Source organism: Camelina sativa, chromosome 1, assembly GCF_000633955.1.
Source record: "Camelina sativa cultivar DH55 chromosome 1, Cs, whole genome shotgun sequence".
NCBI lineage: Eukaryota > Viridiplantae > Streptophyta > Magnoliopsida > Brassicales > Brassicaceae > Camelina > Camelina sativa.
The window spans coordinates 6,204,806-6,226,289 of NC_025685.1; the positions used below are offsets into that span (position 1 = coordinate 6,204,806).

The 21,484-nt window shown below is 36.8% G+C and overlaps 6 protein-coding genes across 6 annotated transcripts; 2 read left to right on the forward strand and 4 right to left on the reverse strand.

Moving 5' to 3' along the window:
• On the forward strand, positions 893–2,561 carry LOC104779086 (GDSL esterase/lipase At3g14220). Its single transcript, XM_010503482.2, has 5 exons — positions 893–1,161; positions 1,252–1,376; positions 1,462–1,662; positions 1,817–2,072; positions 2,175–2,561. Exons 1-5 carry the CDS (start codon positions 915–917, stop codon positions 2,429–2,431), a joined length of 1,086 nt encoding a protein of 361 aa, XP_010501784.1. The 5' UTR covers positions 893–914; the 3' UTR covers positions 2,432–2,561.
• LOC104779108 (ethylene-responsive transcription factor RAP2-2-like) lies at positions 3,334–5,689 on the reverse strand. The gene is made up of 3 exons (XM_010503503.2): positions 5,230–5,689; positions 3,721–4,629; positions 3,334–3,633 (listed from the first exon to the last, which is right to left on the reverse strand). The coding sequence occupies exons 1-2, from the start codon at positions 5,525–5,527 to the stop codon at positions 3,764–3,766; spliced, it is 1,164 nt and encodes a 387-aa protein (XP_010501805.1). The 5' UTR covers positions 5,528–5,689; the 3' UTR covers positions 3,334–3,633; positions 3,721–3,763.
• On the reverse strand, positions 8,439–9,230 carry LOC104704788. Its single transcript, XM_010420822.1, has one exon. The coding sequence runs from the start codon at positions 9,228–9,230 to the stop codon at positions 8,439–8,441; it is 792 nt and encodes a 263-aa protein (XP_010419124.1).
• LOC104779115 (subtilisin-like protease SBT1.5) lies at positions 10,718–13,442 on the reverse strand. The gene has a single exon (XM_010503507.2). It carries the CDS (start codon positions 13,215–13,217, stop codon positions 10,890–10,892), a length of 2,328 nt encoding a protein of 775 aa, XP_010501809.1. The 5' UTR covers positions 13,218–13,442; the 3' UTR covers positions 10,718–10,889.
• On the reverse strand, positions 14,849–15,909 carry LOC104704796 (probable E3 ubiquitin-protein ligase RNF217). The gene is made up of 2 exons (XM_010420829.1): positions 15,023–15,909; positions 14,849–14,921 (listed from the first exon to the last, which is right to left on the reverse strand). The coding sequence occupies exons 1-2, from the start codon at positions 15,907–15,909 to the stop codon at positions 14,849–14,851; spliced, it is 960 nt and encodes a 319-aa protein (XP_010419131.1).
• On the forward strand, positions 16,536–17,106 carry LOC104704804 (pentatricopeptide repeat-containing protein At3g14330-like). The gene is made up of 2 exons (XM_010420837.1): positions 16,536–16,986; positions 17,069–17,106. Exons 1-2 carry the CDS (start codon positions 16,536–16,538, stop codon positions 17,104–17,106), a joined length of 489 nt encoding a protein of 162 aa, XP_010419139.1.

Consider the following 21,484-nt stretch of genomic DNA (forward strand, 5'->3'; position numbering starts at 1 on the left):
ACTTCTTTGCCGGTGCATCACCCTCATTCACCAACACATCGAAAACAGAGTCGTGCGTAGATCCCACTTGCGGAATCAGAATCTCACTTGGCCCCCGTGCACTACCATCAAGCCCCAGATCTACCCTCCGACGCGAGATCAGCGCCAGTATCCATCATAGGAAACCCCAACGACGACATCCTTAGCCGTCACAGAAAAAAACCCTAATCGCCTTTAAAATCGCCCTTGCCACGTCACCAGTAATCGCTTTTCTAAAAACTTTTAAAATTTTTGATATCCAATTATTGCTCTCCATCTGGTACTTAATTTAAAATAAGTCCGAGTTTCACGTGCATCTCAATCTAACGTTTCTTCCATACTTTTCTCTTCCTTGTAAAGTCATATGAATGCAAGTTAGGTATATAGACGATTGTGATTACTTTTGTTACAAGATGTACAATTCTTGCCAAGATATATAACGACACCATTAATTCCAAAATAAACTTTAAATTGCCTTAATTGTGATTACTTTTGTTACAAGATAGGCGATTTCTACCAAGATTATTTATTAAGACACCATGGCTATGGTGAATTTTCCCAAACAAGGGTAGTTGGAAGCTTTGTAAAAGTGAGTTTATGATATGTTCCCACCTTGGTAATGCAAGCTCCATGTTCCCCACCTTGGTAACCACGGCTATTAAATATAAATTGGATCTCCTCACATTTATGATTTATCTCTTGACACACTTTTTGGTTTTAGTTCCAGTTGACTTCTTCTGTTCTTATAGAGTAACAAAAGATAATCAAACCGGAATTAATTTCGGTTTGGTTTGGTTTGGTTTGGTTTGGTAGATCACATAGTTTAACAGTTAACACTACAAAACAGAGGAAACAGAGTAGAAGACAAAAGACTGAAAGCTGAAACCTTTCCAAAAATGGCAAAGAACCCTTACGCGCTCTTCTTCTTAGGGCTACTAACGTATTTCACACTCGCCAGTTTCCCGGTGATCGTTTCCGGCGAACCCCCTCTCTTATTCACTTTCGGCGACTCTTCCTACGATGTGGGCAACACGAAGTTCTTCTCCTCGGAGTTCGATCCAGCCACCGCCTGGCCTTACGGCGACTCCGTCGATGATCCAACCGGTCGTTGGTCTGACGGCCACATTGTCCCAGACTTCGTCGGTACAAAAATACAAATATAGACGAAAAAGTGTTACACTCTATTTAAGGGTTAATTCTTGTTATTGATTCAAGATCTAATTGCAAAACTAGGTCGATTGATTGGTCAACGGGAACCAATTCCTCCGGTACTTGATCCAAAAGCCGATCTTTCTCGAGGAGCGAGCTTCGCTATGGCTGGAGCAGTTGTACTTGGATCTGAATCCAAGACTGTAACTGTAAGCAATCTTTAGTTCACCATGGTTTTGTAAGATTTTTATATATACATCTATGTGTTCAGTTTTGTTGGGTTTTTTTTGGCAGATGAATTTTGGAGAACAGATTTCGAAATTTGTAGAGTTGCATAAGAAATGGACTGATAAAGAACGAGCAGAAGCTATATACATGTTGAACATCGGAGCTGATGATTACTTGAATTTCGCTAAGGATCATCCAAATGCTAATCCTGTGGAGCAGATTGCTCATGTTGCCAACGTTCTCTCTAGGATATCAAGAGAGCTCATGGTATGTGTTGTAGTTATTTACAAGTCTTTAACTTGTTATCCAGCTAGAAAAAAATGTTGCAATGGACTAATCTTATAGTTACATGACCGGTCCAGATTTAGTCTAGCTTTTACAAGTTTTGATTGTAGTAGGAAATTTTTTTGGATATATGCAGAAATTATACAGGTCAGGTGGGGCGAGGAAGTTAGCGGTACAGAGCTTGGGACCGCTTGGTTGCTTACCGATAGTGAGACAAGAGTTAAAGACAGGTGAAAGTTGTATGGAGATGGTTAACTTCATGGTGAAAACACACAATGAAAGGCTTAGTCGAGTTCTCCATGCGATGACCGTACCATACCGTGGCTTAAGGTACAGCTTCTTTGATTTCAACGGTGAAATCCTCCGGAGGATCAATGAACCATCACTCCACGGTAATTAAATCATTGAAATTAAGTTTTTATCTCCTTTGTACATTTCGATTAAGTTGTATTAGTTATTATTATTCGAAATGAAATTGTGGTTTATATGGTTAGGATATACTGATACAACGACTTCTTGCTGTGGTACTGGATCGAGAAATGCATTCGGGTGCGGTTACAGCAACGTGCATTCAAAGCTCTGCAGCTACCAGAAATCGTTTCTGTTCTTCGACGGGCGTCACAACACCGAGAAAACCGATAAAGAAATCGCTAATTTGTTTTATTCTGGAGACAAACATGTTGTCTCTCCGGTGAATATAAGGGATCTCGTAGGTAAATCTGTGTTCGATCTTCCAGCGCAAGAAATTTAGAAACCCCCCTAATCGTGTTCTGTTTCTTTGTGAAATAAGTAAAATGGTTGTTGTTGTAAGCTGTAACACTCGAATTCCATTTCATACCGAAACGAGGATATACAAACAAAAAAAAACCGTTTACATTAAAGACGTCTAGAGCCGAGACAGTGTTTTAAGATTTGTAAGGTGCAGTGAGTGACATTAGGCGAGCTTATTACAAGTGAGCTGAGAATGACGCGACAAGTAAACTTCTTTCTGCTAATAACACAAGAACATGACGAAGGAATCTTAAGAAAACAAGGTTGAATAATGTTGATCGTTGTTAACCTGATATATTTGAAAGAAGTAGAGTTCGATTGATTAGAGGAACCCATGAACATGGAGGGAAACGATTGGTTATGTGTTTTCCATTTATCGGCAAAAGCTCGAGAAACCTTTCCACGGTCGCTGACCTCTCTAGCGGAGGAGCAAACAAAATTTAAAAGCTCTCCGTCTCTCTCTCCGGTTATATACGATGATCAGAAACATCGTATGATCAGAAATTCAGAACAACGAAACCGCATTGAACCGAACCTGAGAACCTCGTAAACCGATTTTTTTTTTCTTAAATATACGAATGAATCAATGAAGCCTTGAACCGAACCGAACCGAATCTAAACCAGCTTCGAATTTAAACCGCCGCTTCGTCCTCGACAACCTCCATCGCTGCGTTGAATCAACCTCCGCTCCGCACTTCAATCTCTCAACTTTATCCTCTAAACAATCTAAGCAGTGGCCTTGATCATGTTTCCTTAATTTTCACTCAATCGCACTATTGTTTCCGAAGAATCTTTCTTTCTCTTTTTGCTTTTAAAGTGAACCACCAGATTAAACGGAAATTTGTTTGCATTATTCAAAGCTGATTTATAGTAACATATAAGAGAGGTTCCAAATAGATTTTATTATAATGTTATATATGTTTGGGGGATACAAAACAAAAATACATTCGAGGGTGATGATGATACGCTACAACAAATATAAAAACAGAGAGAAAGAAAGACAAAAATGAAGGGAACATACAACAAGACTCATCAGATGATATTTTATACCTACTATATACTTCATCACCCCTTTTTTTTATTTCAGGAAAGTTAAAAAGAGAATGGAAGAGAAGGACTCATAAGATACCAATGCAACAAGCGCTAAGTGTGACTTGTACCATCCCCCACAACAGCAAAATCCTGTACACAGAAGACAGAAGAAGATCAAGTAAGGTTGTTTATCTTTACGGTTCAACAAGATTTACTACAGAAGAGATTAAAACTCACCAACACACAGCTTTATTTACAAACTAAGGAACCATCAATCACTTCAAAAGTCTCCTTCCAGCATGAAATTGATCTCATCTAAGCTCCACAGCTCCGGGTTTTCCTCTTCCCGAGTCAATGCACCAGTATCTGCGCCAAGCATGGCTTCCACTTCTAGTGGAGCGTCCCATAAGGCGTTGTCAAGGTACACCATCAGATCATCAGACTCATCATTGTGGCTTATCCCGTCCTCGGAGTTAGGTTTAAGCTTCTTGGCTGCATTGGTTTCTTCAATGTAAGGAGCTTGGTTATTATTGACTAGCATTGACGAGATCTCGGGTGTTCTGGGGCCGTGATCACTCCACCCGAACTCAGAGCAGTCAAATGAGTTGCTGCCCTGATCAGAACTGAAATACTGGTATCCGTTGTTACCTCCAGCATCGAACGAGTTTGTTAAACCAAACTGATTGTTGTACATCTGAGGCTTCTCTTCCATGAAACTCATATCACCACAAGAGTCATGTCCCATGTTGTCAAAAGAGTTGTTGCAGTACTGCTGACTCAGATGTGTTTGCTGCTGAACCAATGTAGGGCTTTGGTTTGGTTTAGCCACTGGTTTCTGAAGATTACTGGTCTTAGCACTAGGGCGATTCTGGGAGATGCTAGGGTTCTTCTTCTCCTCTGGGAAATTCACCTTAGCTTTGCTGCCGCGTATTCTGCGTGCTGCTGCATCGTAGGCTCTTGCTGCTTCCTCAGCTGTGTCGAACGTTCCAAGCCATTCCCGGGAGCCTTTTCTTGGATCACGAATCTCAGCTGCCCATTTGCCCCAAGGGCGCTGCCTAATCCCACGGTACTGATTCTTCCTCTTCCTCTTAGAAGATTTCTCAGCTTGGCCATCTGACTCTACAATTTTCTTGGCAGAAGTTGAACCTTTTATTGGAGCCAAAACACACAAGATCAATCATTAGCTGAACTGAACCGTCAGAGACTCATATCAGAACACACAACTTTACCAATAACCAATTAGAGAATTATAGAATACGATATCATAAACAAAAGGAGAAACTGCATCTCTTCAAAGACTAAGGGATCTGGAAATTGACAACTCCAAAACCCAGTAAGCTGGTAAATAATCAATATAGTGACAGCAGATGGTAACAAAACCAACGAGATCAACCAATTCCAAAGACTTCAAACAACAATCAAAGCTATAGACGCACATAAAAGCCTTTGAAAACCAAAGATCCAGAAGATCTAAAACATTTCATCAACATAATTAAACAAAAAAGTCAAATAACAATACATGACAAAATTCTCAATATTTTGACTTTTTTTTTTGAGTTCAAACAAAGCCAAGCAAAAAGCCTATCTCTTGTTCCTTTATCCCCAGAAACCTTGAAAAGTATATAAAGATCTTTACTTTTTGGCTAAAGGAACACTCAACATACGATAGAGAGATAAACACATAAAACCCATTCAAATAAAGCTGAGATTTCGAATCAATTCCCAAGTATATATATATATATATACCAGAGGAGACGAAGGCGGAGGCAGGTGAAGGTACAGGTTTGGTAGTTGCGGCGAAGACAAAAGGCTTCGCATTTCCGAAGACATCATCGACATCGCAGTCAAAAGACGAATCATCCTTAAACCCTTGGAAGTCAGCTTCGAACTCATCGTCCAGATCGAAGAAATCGGATCGCTTCTTCGTCGATCTCTTCTTCGAAGCTTTCCCTTTGTTCTTCAGATCCGGCCATATAAACTCGCTCGTGACACGGCGGGACCTCGGCGGCGGAATGAAATCGGAGATTATAGCTCCTCCACACATGGCGGCTCTGCTCTTTCAGGGGTGTAAATGATCAGAAATAGAATCTTTGGGGCGAAACTATAAATATTATCTTTCTTTGGGGTTCTCTTTTTTTTCTTTCAATTTTCTCTGCTAGCTATGATGGTCTGTTACTCTCTCTCTCCAGAAAGATTGAGAAAGGGTGCGTCGTATATTATATAGTCTGCTTCTTTACTATTATACCCTTGCTCGCGACTCGTAATGGCTAATAAGGTTAATTGTCATGGTTTAGGTGTGGGTAAATAATTTTACAGTTTGGTGTAGATTCTATTAATGTGTGTAATCACTATATATGGGAGATAATCATGAATAACATTGACCATTAAGATATATATTGATTGTCTTTGATCCTTTGTAGGTTCCAGTTGTACTATTTTCAATATAATCTTTTCGTGAAAAAAAAGAAATGAAAAAAACATTGACCATTAGGATATATATTCTTGTATTCTTTATCAATAAGAATATTTTATTTTGATATTTATTTGAGCCCACATATAAAGCATAGTAGGGTTAAATATATATAGATTTTGTCGACTTTTGTCTGTTTTTAGTAAAAGATCTTGGTTATGTTGTGACACTTATCAAGTAATTTAAACAAACTACAAATGCTAATCTTTACAATAAATTTGCCTGGTAATATATGGTTCTACAAGAGAATAGGTTAAGAGACGGTAAGTTGAATTCTATATTTATTATCTTTGACTGTCTTTACAAATGTCAAAAAGTAATTACCGAAATTTGTCCTTTGAAGTCTAGATAAACTTTTTGGGTTCGAATTCTTGAAGATCAGCCTATTATATCCTATACTTTTAACACTTTGATGTGAGAAGAGTCATACATAAGTCGTATAAGACTTTCATGTAAACCAGGCAAAGTAAAGAAAATAGAATATGTGGCTATAGACATGCCACGGTAAATAAAGGAGGCTGTGCACAGGGTAACATATTAGGTGCATGCATTATTTTGACAATTAGATGCATGCATTATTTAATATTTTTATTATCATTTGTTAAAAAAAATCAGAGACCAAAATACATGGAATTATATTGACAAAAGAAAATGACAAGTTATACTTTTTTATAAATAGACCGCTTTATTGAACAATAAACACGAACGGTCTACATATTTGTAAAATAGATAGAGATACAGAAGTATCTAATGTGTAGATATTTCTAATGATACAGAAGTATCTAAAATAGATAGTAAAATACAAAATGTGTAGATATTTCTAATGTTTAATACTTCTAGCAGTTCCCACAGAATTGCCAACTTCGAGCACGTAAACATATCAATCAAATGATTTGTTGTTGAGATTTCATACTATCTTGACAAATCTAAAATAAATGAACCCATCCCTAGTTGAGATCCCTGTTTTAGAAATCGTTAGGCGCTAATCGGGCGGTTGGGGTGGACCTAGCGTTTAGCGAGAAAATCGGAAATTAAACGGGGATTAATCGGAGACTAGTTTTTGGATTATTTTATTAAATTAATAGTAAATTAAAACTATATAGTACTAAATATATGTATAATTATGTTTATGTGAAAAGAAAAATATCAAATAAAATATAAAGTTATAGTATTGTCTTTAAAATTACGGTAAAAAACATAAAAACGTAATATTAAGAAAAAATAATGATTTTAATTAAAAGTTTGTACATTAGTTATTGTAAAACATCATAAACTCTTAATTTAAATGTCTAAATAATAGAAATATATATATTTGATTTATATTTGGCTCCAAAAATAATAGGTACATCCAAAATTATGCGGGAATTAATCGGATTAGACAGTATAATCGGATAATAGATGTTAGGTGGGGATTAGTCATTAATCGAGGCGGAGAGGGTGGACCTAGCAATTTTACGGGGCGTAATCGATGCTAAGCGGGGATTTTTAAAACAGATTATCATGGAGTAGCAAAACTAGAAAATAGTAAAATACCAAAAAATGAGATCATATAGATCATCTATGTGCGTGTGTGTTTGTGTTAGACGATGTTTCTTGAGATTTTAAAAAGAGAGATAAGAAGTAGGAAAGACAAGTTGAGCAAGTGGACTTTACGACAAGGCTTTGCGTTGTCCTGGTCCTACCTTTGTACCACACCACACTTGACGCGCATATTCATAGTTCTAAACTTTAATAATATCTTCATCTATTTTATTGTTAATTGCATATCATTAGTTCTCCTAATTCAAATTATCCGGAGTCTCTTAACATGTGACAGGATTTTTGATCCTTAGTTAATTCTATCTTATTATGCAATTTAGTTTTGGTTTTATAATTAAATATGGTTCAATGTCAGGCTTTTATTAACCGATTTAATTATTGAGGGTTTGTGTTTGAGAACTCTATATATTGTACGGCCTGCAGCCGAAGCTTATTCATTCAATAAAAACATTATCGTTTTTTTCTAATAAACTCTCGATTATAGACTTCACGAACCCAAGTTCTTCAAAGTGATCTTTCTTTCCCTTTGACCATCTTTTTTTTTTTTTTTTTTTTTTTTNTTTTTTTTTTTTTTAATACTTACTTTTCCATTAGATACCGGAAATTACAAAAGCTTTACAGCCCAAAAAGCCAAACAGACCTCACAAGGTAAATAAACCTTACCTGTGAAAGAGAAAAAGGGGAAAGAAGAACGAAAGAAAGAAAGAAAAGAGGAGAAGAAACAGAAGAAGGCCCGAAACTTACTGAAACAGATCGAACCAAGTAGCAAGAAAGGAGACGGTAGAGGGATTACTGTAATCTTGAGCACGAGATAGGGGGTCAAGGTGGCATCTAATAACAGTCTTTGCATCCTGGATTAGAGCTGAAGGTGACCGAGCAGAATCTGTGTGAATCCTCCCATTCCTTTCCTTCCAAATAATATAAATGGTGGCCTGGAAAGCTAGCTTCAGAATAAAGGCAACATTCTTATCCCGAGCAGGAGAATAAAGGCAACATTCTTATCCCGAGCAGGAGAATTCATCCATCTGAGCACATCTTGAAACACCATCGGGGAGGTCACATTCGCTCTTGAAGTGAAATAAGACCAAACCTCCTGAGAGAAATCACAATCAAAGAAAATATGTTGCAAAGATTCATCAAATCTGTTGCAGAGGAGGCAATTAGAGGGGACATGAAGACCCCAACTGATGAGCCTATCCCTCGTATGCAATCTATGGCGAGCAGCAATCCAAGCAATAAACGCATGCCGAGGAATCTTTCCTTTGAACCAAACCGCACCATGCCAGTCTATGGATGGACCAGGAGGATTCAAAAAACGCCAGGTAGCCGCAGCAGAGAACTTACTTGAGGGAACAGAGTCACCTATCTTCCACAGATACGTATCCTCTTCTCCACCCCTGAGAATATCATGAGGATTGGGCAGACATTGTTTGATCAATTGAATAATGGGGTTCCTACTCCGAGAAGCAGAAATCCACCAGTCGCCATCTCTTAGTGCATCAGCAACCACTGCATTCACAGGTAAACCCACAGTCTGAGGACCATTCTGACCAGTGACTTCAATTAACGGTTCCAGAAATGTCCAATTATCATTCCAAAAACTGCAAGTATCTCCTGAGCGAACTTCACACACTATAAACGGTTTTGCAAGCGGTCTTAGCTTGCATAAACTCTTCCAAAACCAGCTTCCTGAGGTATTAGGGTTAACATCCAAAAAGTTTGAGGATCCAATGACCATCTTCTATTTTTGAGTATCCCCTAACTTCGAATTCAAGAGAATTTCTAGTTTGGGTCTTATTCTTATCTTTCCCGGTTTCATAACATGCATGTTTAATAAATCACCCTTTATTTGTCGTTTTTTTATGGTGATTTATATTCGGGATAATTATGTAGTGTATTTTAGTATACTGTATCTACGTCGGTATGTATAGTAAGTAAATCAATATATAGTACAAAAATAAAACGAGCACAGAATAATGAAGATAAAGTTAAGAATGCAAAAAGAGGTAGGACCATTATCTTTTTTGGTTCGATTGAGACAAAGCTCCTAAAATAGCTGATCTCAAGAAACAGAAGATGATGTAAGTTTTGAATGCTACCCCCATCCCGTATCCTGCAATTATTTCTTGTTTCGTTATTATATGAGACACATTATACAATATACGCCCTCAAATTTTAAATAACGAAATTATATACAGAAAATAAAAATAAAAGAAGGAGTTAAAATGCGCAATTGCGGCAAACAAAAGAAAAAGGGAAATTGTCATAAATACCATTAAAATTGATTTTTATTTTTAAAATATCACAATTTAGTTTTTTTTCAAAAATATCATTAATATGTAATTTTTTTCAAAAATACTACATAATTGAATTAAAGTTCTAATACTAAAAACTAATTTCTTAATTCTAAATATTAAACTCTACCCCTAAAAACTATACCCAAAATGTAAATGTGCCAACCCAAACCTAAAAAAAAATTTACATTTTTAAAAATCAATTTTTGTGTTTATGGTAATTTTGGAAAAAAAAACTTTTATGGTATTTTGGAAAAAAATTAAAATGTGATATTTTTGGAAAAAAAACTTTTTTAGTGATATTTAAAGAAATTTCTGAAAGAAAAAGGTGCAATTTTAATTATATCTTTTTGTTAGGAAAAGGTAATGGAATTATTTTTGATCTTTTTTTTACTGGTAGGTGAGCTGTATTTATGTTAGATGACTGTAAAATCTAGAAAGCTTCTAAATCGAATATTTTAATCACAAATCTAAAAGTGTTTATTTTAACCCATAAACATAATATATATTGCTGTCTGCCACTACTACCAGTAAAGTAAAGTACACAACACTCACCTGCAAACACGTACCTCTTCTATTTTAGGCCATTAATCGAATTATCATTCTATAATCCTTTTTAGCCAATTGGGCTCTTGGTGTTGAAGCCTTGTTCTTTTGTGTTTCTATAAATGGGGTAGAGTCTGATTTTTTTGGTGCTCGTTGGTGAACCTTTCTCAGGTTCCTTGGTTGATGTAAGGTTGTAACCTTTCCGAACTTCAATATAAATTATATAATCATTATCTCGATGACAAAACGAATATCTTTTTCTACTTTCACCAACTCGCCTAGAAAGAAAATATATTGAAGTGCGTCAATGTGGGCTTAGAGCTTTAAGCTTCAAAAGCCTCATTCAAAGCCCACATCACAAGTGCAAGGATATTAGATTGATAGATTCTACAAAAATGGGACGTTCCTTAGATGCTGCATCTTCTTACTTAAACAACAAAAGATACAATTTTTTATATTACAGATCACATAGACGACGACAACAACTTACGATCTTCCTTCATCATTTATAACAAAGGAGACCAGAATTTTTCCGGTCACCAAATCCTTAAACCCCTTTACAAAGGTTGTTGAAGAGTGACCACCAAGGGACTTGTCACATTTCGTTTCCCATCTGACCAAACTATATGACCAGTCTCCACATTTGTCGCTCCTGGTGACAGCTTCACCTCTGTGGCCTTTACCCTAACAACAAAACTCAGTTTCTGTCCGACCCGTCTGAACGATAGCTTCTCCGGTTCAACCGTCACCGTAGTCCCTCTCGGCGGGCTAATCTTAATCTCATAAACCGAATCAGAGTCGCCTACATTAGTCACTGTCCTAATGAAATGTGTCGACATTTTCATCTCTCCGTACTGCTGAAACACGACTGAAAACGACGGGTAGTTCAAATTCCCAACATGTCCCGCTCGTCTCGCACCGTCGCAGTCCGCTTTGCGACGGGTTATTGTCACAATGTTGGCTCCTGTGTAGTTAGAATTACACAAGAAGTTGATATAATCATAAGGTGTTATATCGTAGACTAATCCCGGATCCATAGCTTTGGTTGGGTGAACATGACCCGAACCATAATCCATAACCGAAGATGTATTGCCAGTGGACTCATCCATCATAGCCTCACCGCGGTTATCAACCCTGTAAGCCGTTGTCATCAATGCTGATCTTATCGCCGCAGGACTCCAATCCGGATGAGACGCCTTGAGCAGAGCAGCTAGACCAGACACGTGTGGGCACGCCATTGAAGTGCCTGATAAAATGTTGAACTCCGTTCTCCGGTTATCAGAAGGAACACCCGATGGACCAATCCGGTCAGGCCAAGCAGCTAAAATGTTCAAACCGGGTGCGATTACATCCGGTTTAAGAATGTCCGGCGTCTCTGGATTAGGTCCACGAGCAGAGAAAGATGCCACAACAGGAGCGGGTCGAATCCCAAGTCGAGTCCCTTTGAAAACAATCGTAGCCGTTGGTTTCTTCGATGAACGAGATTTAGACGATTCAGATATGTACCTTCGTATCTCATCTCCTCCAGAAGCACCAACCGATGTCGCCGGTAACACGTGACAATCGGCGACTAAACCTTCGCCGTCGAACACACCATTCGCTATAATCATCCCCAAGCCTCCGTTTTTTCTCACGATCTCACCTTTGGTTGCTCTAGAATTGATTCCTCTATCACAAAGAACGATCTTTCCCTTAACCAAATTTGGATCCAACGAACCTTCGAGACACAGAGACGAAGAGTAACCGTCACCACCGAGTAAACTACCACCGTAAACAAGCGGGTACATTCGACCCGGATCCAGACCCGGTCCACCGTAAACACTAACACCTGAAATCATCTTCCCGTTGCCGAGCTTCACATTCGCCGGGAAATCCCTATCGATTGTTCCAGCTCCGACTGTAGTCATCCACGGAGCAACGTTAGTCACCGTCAAAGCACCGGGACCTCCGTTTCCGGCGGAAGCAGAGACGAAGATCCCTCTGTCAATAGCTCCGAAAGCTCCAATGGCGATTGCGTCTAGGTAATAAGGAACCACGACGCCTCCGACGGAGAGAGAGATGACATCGACGCCGTCGGCGACGGCGGTGTCGAAAGCAGCTAAGATATCGGAGTCGTAACAGCCGGAGTTCCAACAGACTTTGTACGCGGCGAGTCTAGCCTTCGGAGCCATACCAGCAGCGAGGCCGCGAGCGTAGCCGAGCGTCGACGCCGGAAAAACGTAACGGCCGGCGGAGATCGAAGCAGTGTGGGTTCCATGTCCATCTGAGTCACGCGGGGAGCGAAACTCAGTCGTTTCGTTCATCTTCCCGTTGGTTGCTTCGTAACCGCCGCAGAAGAATCTAGCTCCGACGAGTTTACGGTTACAAGCCGTTGTAGGGAAATCTTGAGAAGCGATACATTGGCCTTTCCATCTAATGGGAACAGGGCCAAGACCACGGTCATCAAAGCTTGGTCTTTCGGGCCAAATACCCGTATCGATTACTCCGATTACAAGATCCGACCCGAAATCGGACTCTTCGAGTAAGCCCGCTTTGTCGGTGGACCGAAGACCAAGAAACTCAGGGGAACGAGTGGTGTGCAAGTGACGGACTTGCTCGGGGATAACAGAGATGACATGAGGATGGTTTAAGAGCTGAGCAGCGTCTTGTGAAGTGAGTCTTGCGGAGAAGCCGTGGAAAACGGTGTCGTATGTGTGGATGATAGAGGGAGTGGTGGATGTGAGTGAGGCAAGTGAGGAGGTGTACCAGTGACGGTGAGTTGGGAAGATTGAAGGTTTAGCTTCGTGGTCGACGTGGATGATGTAAGTCAAGGAGTTTAGGTCGTTGGAAGAAGATGGGGAAAGAAGAGTCAAGAGGAAGAGGAAGAAGAAGAAGAAGAGAGCCATTGACGGAGAAAGTTAGGGTTTTTGATTGTGGATTTGGTTAGTGAGTGGAGGAAGAAGAAGAAGGTTGATGAGGGTACCACATTGATGATACAGAAGCGGAGAAAGAGAGGAGAGACTGTGGTTTACCCTAGTCCTCGTGTGTACACGGAGGAAGGAAGCAGAAGAAGTTGTCTTTTTGTGAGCTGGAGGCACTGTCTCTTTTTTTGGTTGCTTTGTTTATTTACGGAATTACCCCTATATACTTTTTTTTTCTTCTAAAAATTAAATGTGAGAGTGTTTGAAACTACAATAGTAGATGGGATTTTTAATTTCTCATATAGATATTGTCCATTAGAAGAAATTGAAGAGGAAAGATAGAAACATATATATTCGGTAGGTGCAGTTATGTTTCCAGGTGACAGATTCATATGTTTCGTTCACGGGTTATTTTCAACAAAAGAAAATCTAAATATGCATTGATTGGGATAACATATCTAGTCGATTATTATTAAAATCTTGTTTTGATTCCATCTCTTGACGTCAAAACAAAAGTAAGGATTTTCACGTCATTTGGATTTGGTAAAAGCTAACACTAAACAGACGTGGGTCCTTGGTTTGTTCGATATGTGTTCAGTTCACTCGTGTTTAGAATCTTAGGATAAACTTAAAACTTTTTATTAATCAGAATAAGGATAAGCCATTATGAAATTTTTGTCCAATGTTTGATTAGTTGTTAGATACATTTGAGATGTTTTGACCAAAATAACATTTATTTTTCTTTCGATAAAATTGATCAACGAATCTTACCAGAAGTATGTCATATGATTAGAACTTAGAAGGACTTCTTAATGAAAAATAAATATACAACAACAAGTTATAAAAAATCTCTATAATTCTTAGTTTGACGCTTAGAGGAAACAAAACATTTTGGAAGCATAATAAATACGAGTTACAAGATGTGTTTATGTTCCATAGAAATCCACCTGACTAGTTTGGTCGATGTTTATATTACAGTATATTATTAGCCCAGAGACCAACGCAGTGTGTTGTGTTCACGTGATTTTTGTTCTTTTGCTATTTTTTTTTTGTTACAAGAAAATAACCAACCCCAAGAATTTAAAGTCTATAATTAAAAACGAAAAAATTTGTACCCATTCAACTGTATTGGCGGGGTAATACGGACAGTAAGTGTAGGTCTAGTGTATTATTTATTTTGCAGAAATTAGTCAGGCCAAAATTTCTGAAATTCATTAAGACCATTGAATTTTGCAGAATTATTTAGGTACAATGGGACTATTCCTTTTTCTTCTTTTATTTGTGGGGTAAAAAAAAAATAGAGACTATTCTAGGATTCCTTATCTAAAAGTAAAACCAATTATTATTGACTATGGGGGAACTGACTAGTAAGTAGGAAGTTCTCTAAAGCGAAACATATAGAATGGACCTCTTTCGCTTTAGCTTTAACTTATTAGTCAAAGTCGAATCAAACCTTCAACCTTTTGAAACCTTAATATTTTTCTTCCAATAGACTAACATTTGCATATTAATGTAAGAGGCATAACAGTCGTTACGCTGGAGTGCTAAACAATACGCCAACAACCATAGCTTAGATTTATAAATAAATTTGATCAGATAACGCATCGAATGGGCCTTTAAGTACGAATATGGCAAGCGTGAGAAGAAACCCACGCAGATCCACATCCATAGCAAAACTGAAACCCACACCTACAAAACTCCCCAAAGGACAAAAAACCAAACAATGTTAGAATTGGACACTTCCTAAAAAAACAAAAAAACAAAAGATTTGTAATGATAAAAACACAAACCTGCAATTTATATGCAAGCAACCATCGACTTTATCAACGTAGTACTTGCACTGAGGACACCTTCTCCACTGCTTGTTCTTCGCCATCTGAACCAACAAAGCATCTTCTTCATCACTACTCTTCTTCTTCGTATTCCCATACTTCTGGAACTCCTCACAGCCAATCCCCGCATGCCACGTAACCTTACACTGAACGCAGAACAGTCTGTGACAAGACGGACACTCCGTCTGCGTCACGTTAGCATCACCACCTCCATCGTTCACCATCATTGCCGAACAATCTTTGAACGGACAGTAGAACTTATCCCATGAGGAAATAAGCGACTCGCACAAGATTTTCTCCCAGCGGTCGAACACGTCCTTAGGGATTAGATCTCGACACGTGTGGGGCTCTATCAGGCTCGTGCACTCCAGGTCAGGGCATTTGATCCTCGCTGCGTTATCTTTGATCTTAGTCGCCACGTAACGTACGGTGCAGTCGGTGCAGTAGGAGTGAGCGCAGTTAGTTGTTCCTCGGAAGATGTCAGACGAAGGTTTTTGGTCCATACAGAACATTCTTGATGATGGTTCGATGGGATCCTCCTCGATTTTTATCTCCGGTGGTTCCTGTTTAACCCGCGTGACAAGGTTCATCTGGACTTGGGGATGATGATGATTAACCCCAACCGTCGAAGCGACCAAGGAAGAAAACAGAGCCTCTTGGAGATAGAGCTCCGTAGCGTAGTTTTCATCGGAGATTGGGAAAACGTCGTCGTAATCGAATAAAGCAGAGAAGTAGGTTTCGTCTACCAACACATCCGTGTCCATCTTTGGGCTTGACGATGATGATGACGAACCGTCATTCATCTTGTTCTGTGAGTTTAGTTTACTACTAGTCTCTAAGTGCATTCACGCTAAATAATGGCGTTGGATGTTGAATTCGAAGGGTCTTTGTTTTTAGATAAATGCATAGGATTAATTAGTTGTCAATGAAGATAGCATTGGAATATGAAATTTTAATTAATTGAATTGTAGTCAAATATGCCTTTTGGTTATTTTTAAAAAACAAAAACACACATAAATCTTTTCACTTATTTTCTTGATAGCATAGAAACCACATTGACTGACTCTCATAAAGAAGTAGATGGATCATCGGTATTGATAATAACGACAACAACAGAAAGGTTTGTCAGGCCTCTTATAGGGCGGATGGCAGTCTCCTGTCTCGTACCCCTTTGATAAGTAGGTCTCGGTGCATTGTCGTGCTCCATATGAGATCGTGCATAATAAATCCTCAAAGAATTTCATGTGGACCTTCAGTTCTTTAGTTTGGATCTCTGCACACACACAGATACAAAAAATTTCCATACAATATTAATTATATATGCCACATTATTTTTTCATGAACCAAGATTTCTTTTACAATTTCTAAATCTTCTCCATGTTGTCCTTAAAAAAATATACTTTTTCTTTCTTTGATTTCGGTGCTCAGCAAGAAAGCTCGGGTGCATGAGATGTTTCATCTGTTCAGAAAGATGCAGGAAGAGATGATTGGGTTTAGTTGGGCGACTTTGACGACTATATTGCCTCATGTTCCGTTGCTTAATTCGTTGATGGATATGTATGGTAAGTGTGGCGAGGTTGAGTATTCTCGGAGAGTCTTTGATGGAATGTTGTTAAATAAGGATTTGACTTCATGGAACACGATGCTAAACTGTTATGCAATCAATGGAAGTATTGAAGAAGAGATGAATCTGTTTGATTGGATGATTGAGTCAGGCGTTGCTCCAGATGGGGTTACGTTTGTTGCTTTTTTATCTGGGTGTAGCGATACAGGGTTCACTGAATATGGTCTACGTTTGTGTGAACGCATCATTGTTGGAGACGTAGGAATCACTGATTCAAATGAGGACACATTAAAGAGAAACAATCTTTCTCGTTCCGCATGGACAATGACCGTGATTGACGGTAGGAGTGATGATAAGAGTATGTTTCTTCGAAGCAAACTAGACATGGAGGCATACATAGATGCATGCCAATTATAAACTTGGGATGATATCTCTGACAGTTGGAAGTTGGAACAATTATCAGACTGGCGGAGAGTAGTCATATCTGGACTGGAAGAGAATGTTTGCATCATTGGAACCTAGAACTCTTACCCAAGAAGTTATTAAAATCACATAAGGTTCTCTAGATTGGCGGTCCTTTGTCATTCTTATAGGACTAATTAAGTACTAATCATCATTCAACCCTCAAAATTGGGTTGTACGCTTCAAAATCAAGGTTCTATAAGAATGACAAAGGACCTACTTAAAAAAAAACATTAGTAGCTTGTGTATGTCAGATAATAGTTTGCATTATTCACCAGTAAAAATCAAATGAGCTTAGAAACTGCAAATAGTTTTGCAATAGTCACCGGAAAGCAACAAGGAAACACAAAACATTATCGTAACTGTAGTATCTATCATGTTTTTTACAAGATGGTTTTATTTAATTAAAGGCAAATAATACATATCATTATAGCGATTGTTTTATTTTATTAATAAGAGAGAAATATGTCACATGACCATCATATACAATAATAAAGGCAAACATAGATAAAGAAATTAACGGAACATCATTGTTGATAATAGCAGCAACAAACAAAAGGGTCGTCAGGCTTCCCATACGGAGGACGACATTCTCCTTTCAGGTACGTCAATACTTTGCAGAAGTTGGAGCATTGTTGTGAATCAAATGAAATCGTACATTTGGTATGTAATAAGCACTGCATGCCGAGTTTGTATTTCTCCGGTTTGATCTCTGTACATGTATATACACAAACTACATATTACTCAAATCGTAAATATAACTACAACATGCCAAATTATATATATATATATATATATTTCAAACATATATTCTTTAATAATTTATCAGATTTCCCCATGTTGTATATATTGGTTTACAATTTACACAAACTATATATCTGATAAAAAAAACAACAACTATATATATGATTAAAAAACCAATTACCTGGTACCAAATCGCTTTGGGTGGATAACGAAACAACCATTATAAATACCAGAAAGCAAGTCACAAAGATTTTTGTGAAACCCATTGCTTCTTTTTTTTTTCTTTCTTGTATAAAGTTTGAAGAAACAAATTGGGTTGAGATTTTTTAGATCCTGAAAAAGCTCTACTTATAGAACTCTTGATCTTGGGATTCAAAACATAAATGTCCATAAATTTCTTACCATAAACAATTTTCCCTTATTGGTTTAATACATCATATTTTTGGAAAAAAATATTTGAATATGTATTAACAAATAACATTTACGTAACATTTGATCTTAGTCGCCACGTAACGTACCCTGCAGTGGGTGCTGTAGGAGTGAGCGCACCTAGGAGGGTTATTGGTTTGAGATTTGAATAAAGTTTTAAAGATTTTAAATATTACTTAGAATTTGTTATTATTAGATCAAGATTTTGTTAAATTATGTTAAAGTTTAGTGTTATTAGTTTGTGATTTGTAAAAAGTCATCTAAAATCTTAATAAATTTGGGTTATTGGATTTAGAAGTTTATAAAGTCATTCCAAGTTTTGTGTTATTCAATTAGAATAAAAGAATCTAGGATTGTTAATGAATTCAATTATTATGTTATTGCTTCATGATTTTAGACACTTATTTATAAAATAAAGTTTTGAGCTGTGGCACTCAAATTCACAGCAAAAAGATGTGATCAGGTTAGATTGATCTTTAGGTGTCTGAAATACTCAAATGGATGTCTTAAACTTTTAAATAATATTACTAATTTAATTTTAGGTCCCAGCTAGCTTGTTTTTATTTTTTCTCCTCCCATTAGTCATCTTAAATATAGATGTCTTCACCAAGTATGATAAAATTTATATTAAAAATGTGTTTTTAATATATTTTATTATGTTATAAATGTTAGTTATAGAGTTTATGCAAAATTAGGAAAATAAAACTAAAAATTGTAGTTATAGTATAATACATTTTATTATAAAAAATATATATGTTACATTATAAAAATTTTAAAACATTTATTACAATACTAAAAGAATCAAACTTAAAACTGGATATAGTCAAATATAAGTAGAAACTGGATATCATTATTCCACGCGAGATCGACGCATTTGAATATGTTTCTGTGTGCCTTCAACAGATTCCAGGATACACTATATGCGCACAAGGGCGAGCAGCTCTACAGAGAATGCGATAAATTGTTTCTTGAGTGTGATATAGTTGGCACGGTCAATCTAATTTTTGGCGGCACGACTGCGGTGTTCCAAAACTGCAGCATTATGCCACGACGGCCACTTTTGGGACAGGTGGTAACTATCACAAAGCAAACTGCCATTGATCGAGAAAGTAACACCGGTGATCTCGAGCACACATAGTAAAATTATACCATATGACGATGGTAATTTCAGAGTATATCTAGGACGTCTATAGAGGAGCTACGCTAGAGTCATTGTCATGCATACCGAGTTGAGTCAATTGGTTGACCCTAGGGGTTGGCTGGCTTGGAACAGCTCAACAGATCCTCCTCCTCCGACGGTAACATTGGGAGAATACCAAAACTATGGACCGGATTCCGATGTGATTAAGAGGGTCAATTAGATTGGGTATACTTTAGTAATGACAGACGAGGAGCGAAGAAGTTTACTGTTGATGATTTTCTGAACCAAAAAGGTTGTAAAAATGAAAAGAATTGACAAAAATATCACTAATATTACTTTTTAGAAAAGAATTGACAAAATAAGCAAACTATAAGATAAAAGTAAGCAAAATATAAGCAAAATATAAGCAAAATATTAGAATATGAGCAATAAGGAATTGAAATATCTGTGTCTTTCCTGATTTGTTCCGATCCGACTATCACAATTGTTCATGAGGAGGAGGGAGTTGAAGGAAAAAAAGTGTATATATTTATTTATGTTTGGAGGTGTACCGTGAATTAATTAATTAATTTATTTATGTTTTGTTTCAAAAAAAAAAATTTATACTAACATTTAGTCATTTATAAATTATAACTAACAACATTTTTAAATTATAACTAACAACATTTCACAATCAGCATATTTTATTTTATTTTGTATCAATTCCAAATTATATTTTTTGAGTGAAACAATTTCACTTATATGAGTGGGTTTGAATTAAATTCAGTTATGGTTTAGAGGATATTTAGAGTATTGAACTAGTATTTTGAATAATAGATTCGCATAGCTGATGGCAGGAGAGGGACACTATGATCTCTCTTGAGCTCTCCCTATGTAATCTCTCTCTCTCCCTCTCTTTATGTAAGTTGAAGAAATGATATCTTTTTGTGTCTTAATGCTCATTACTGTCCTCCATTAGCCTTTTTCTATTTTTAGCGTTTGAGTCATAGAAATAGGAGTAGCAGAGCTGATGGCAGCAGAGGGCTGTGTATGGGACACTAATTTTTAGTAACACTAGGTTAGACTCGCGCTACGCCGCGGGATACTTTTTGTAATAATTTTTAGATATACTAGGACTCAGACCCCCGCGACATCGCGGGGGAAGTATTTTAGAAAAAAATAAATAAATTTAAAATTTAAAACTATACATTATGAAATCATTTGAATGTAATAGAATAGTTTGAATACATAAATATTAAACATAATCTGTTACTTAAAACACAACCATCAAAATAAAAATTTATAAAAAAAATGTTATGTAGAATAGACGAAACTTTGCAAAAAGTATTGTTTAAATTATTATAAATATATAAGATATATGAAGAATTATGGTAAAGAGGTACAATTAAAAAAATCATAATGACAAAGTGATCTTAATTAAGAATATTGAATTAATGGTTGTAATGAGTAAATGTAATTTTTAATAAAGAATTATAATTAAAAATATATTTAATAATGAGTGAAACTATTGAAATTAAAATACACAACTTTCAAAAACATGATAAAATAAATTTTTAAAATTAAAAAAGTTTTTAACGAAAGTTACGATAAATTTTTAGTTAGATTATAGAATAACGTTGAATATTAGATATTAATATTCAATTATTTAGATTCAACATAAAGTGAAAAATTTGTTTCAACGAAATTGTTGGTAACTGATGAAGAGACAAATATAAAGAGAGTTCAGAAGACATGACTATTTAAATAGACACAAGTCAAACACCTATTAGAACGAAAGTTGTGATGAAAAAATATAAATAAAATATAGTGAAAAGACACATCTCTACAATAAACAGATACAACCGTTTGATTTAAAAAAAAACAGAAAAACAAAAAATTTACGAAAAGGTACTACGAAAAATCGCAACTGTCTGCAATTGATTATACCTAATAATCCATATAAACTGCTTTCAAATAGAAGACATCTTTATTACCATATTGAAAATCTCAAATTCAAAAACTCACTATATAATCCATCTAACTGTTGAAAAAAAACATAGGTATTTTTATATTTAAAATTAACTAAAAGTTGTAAATTAGA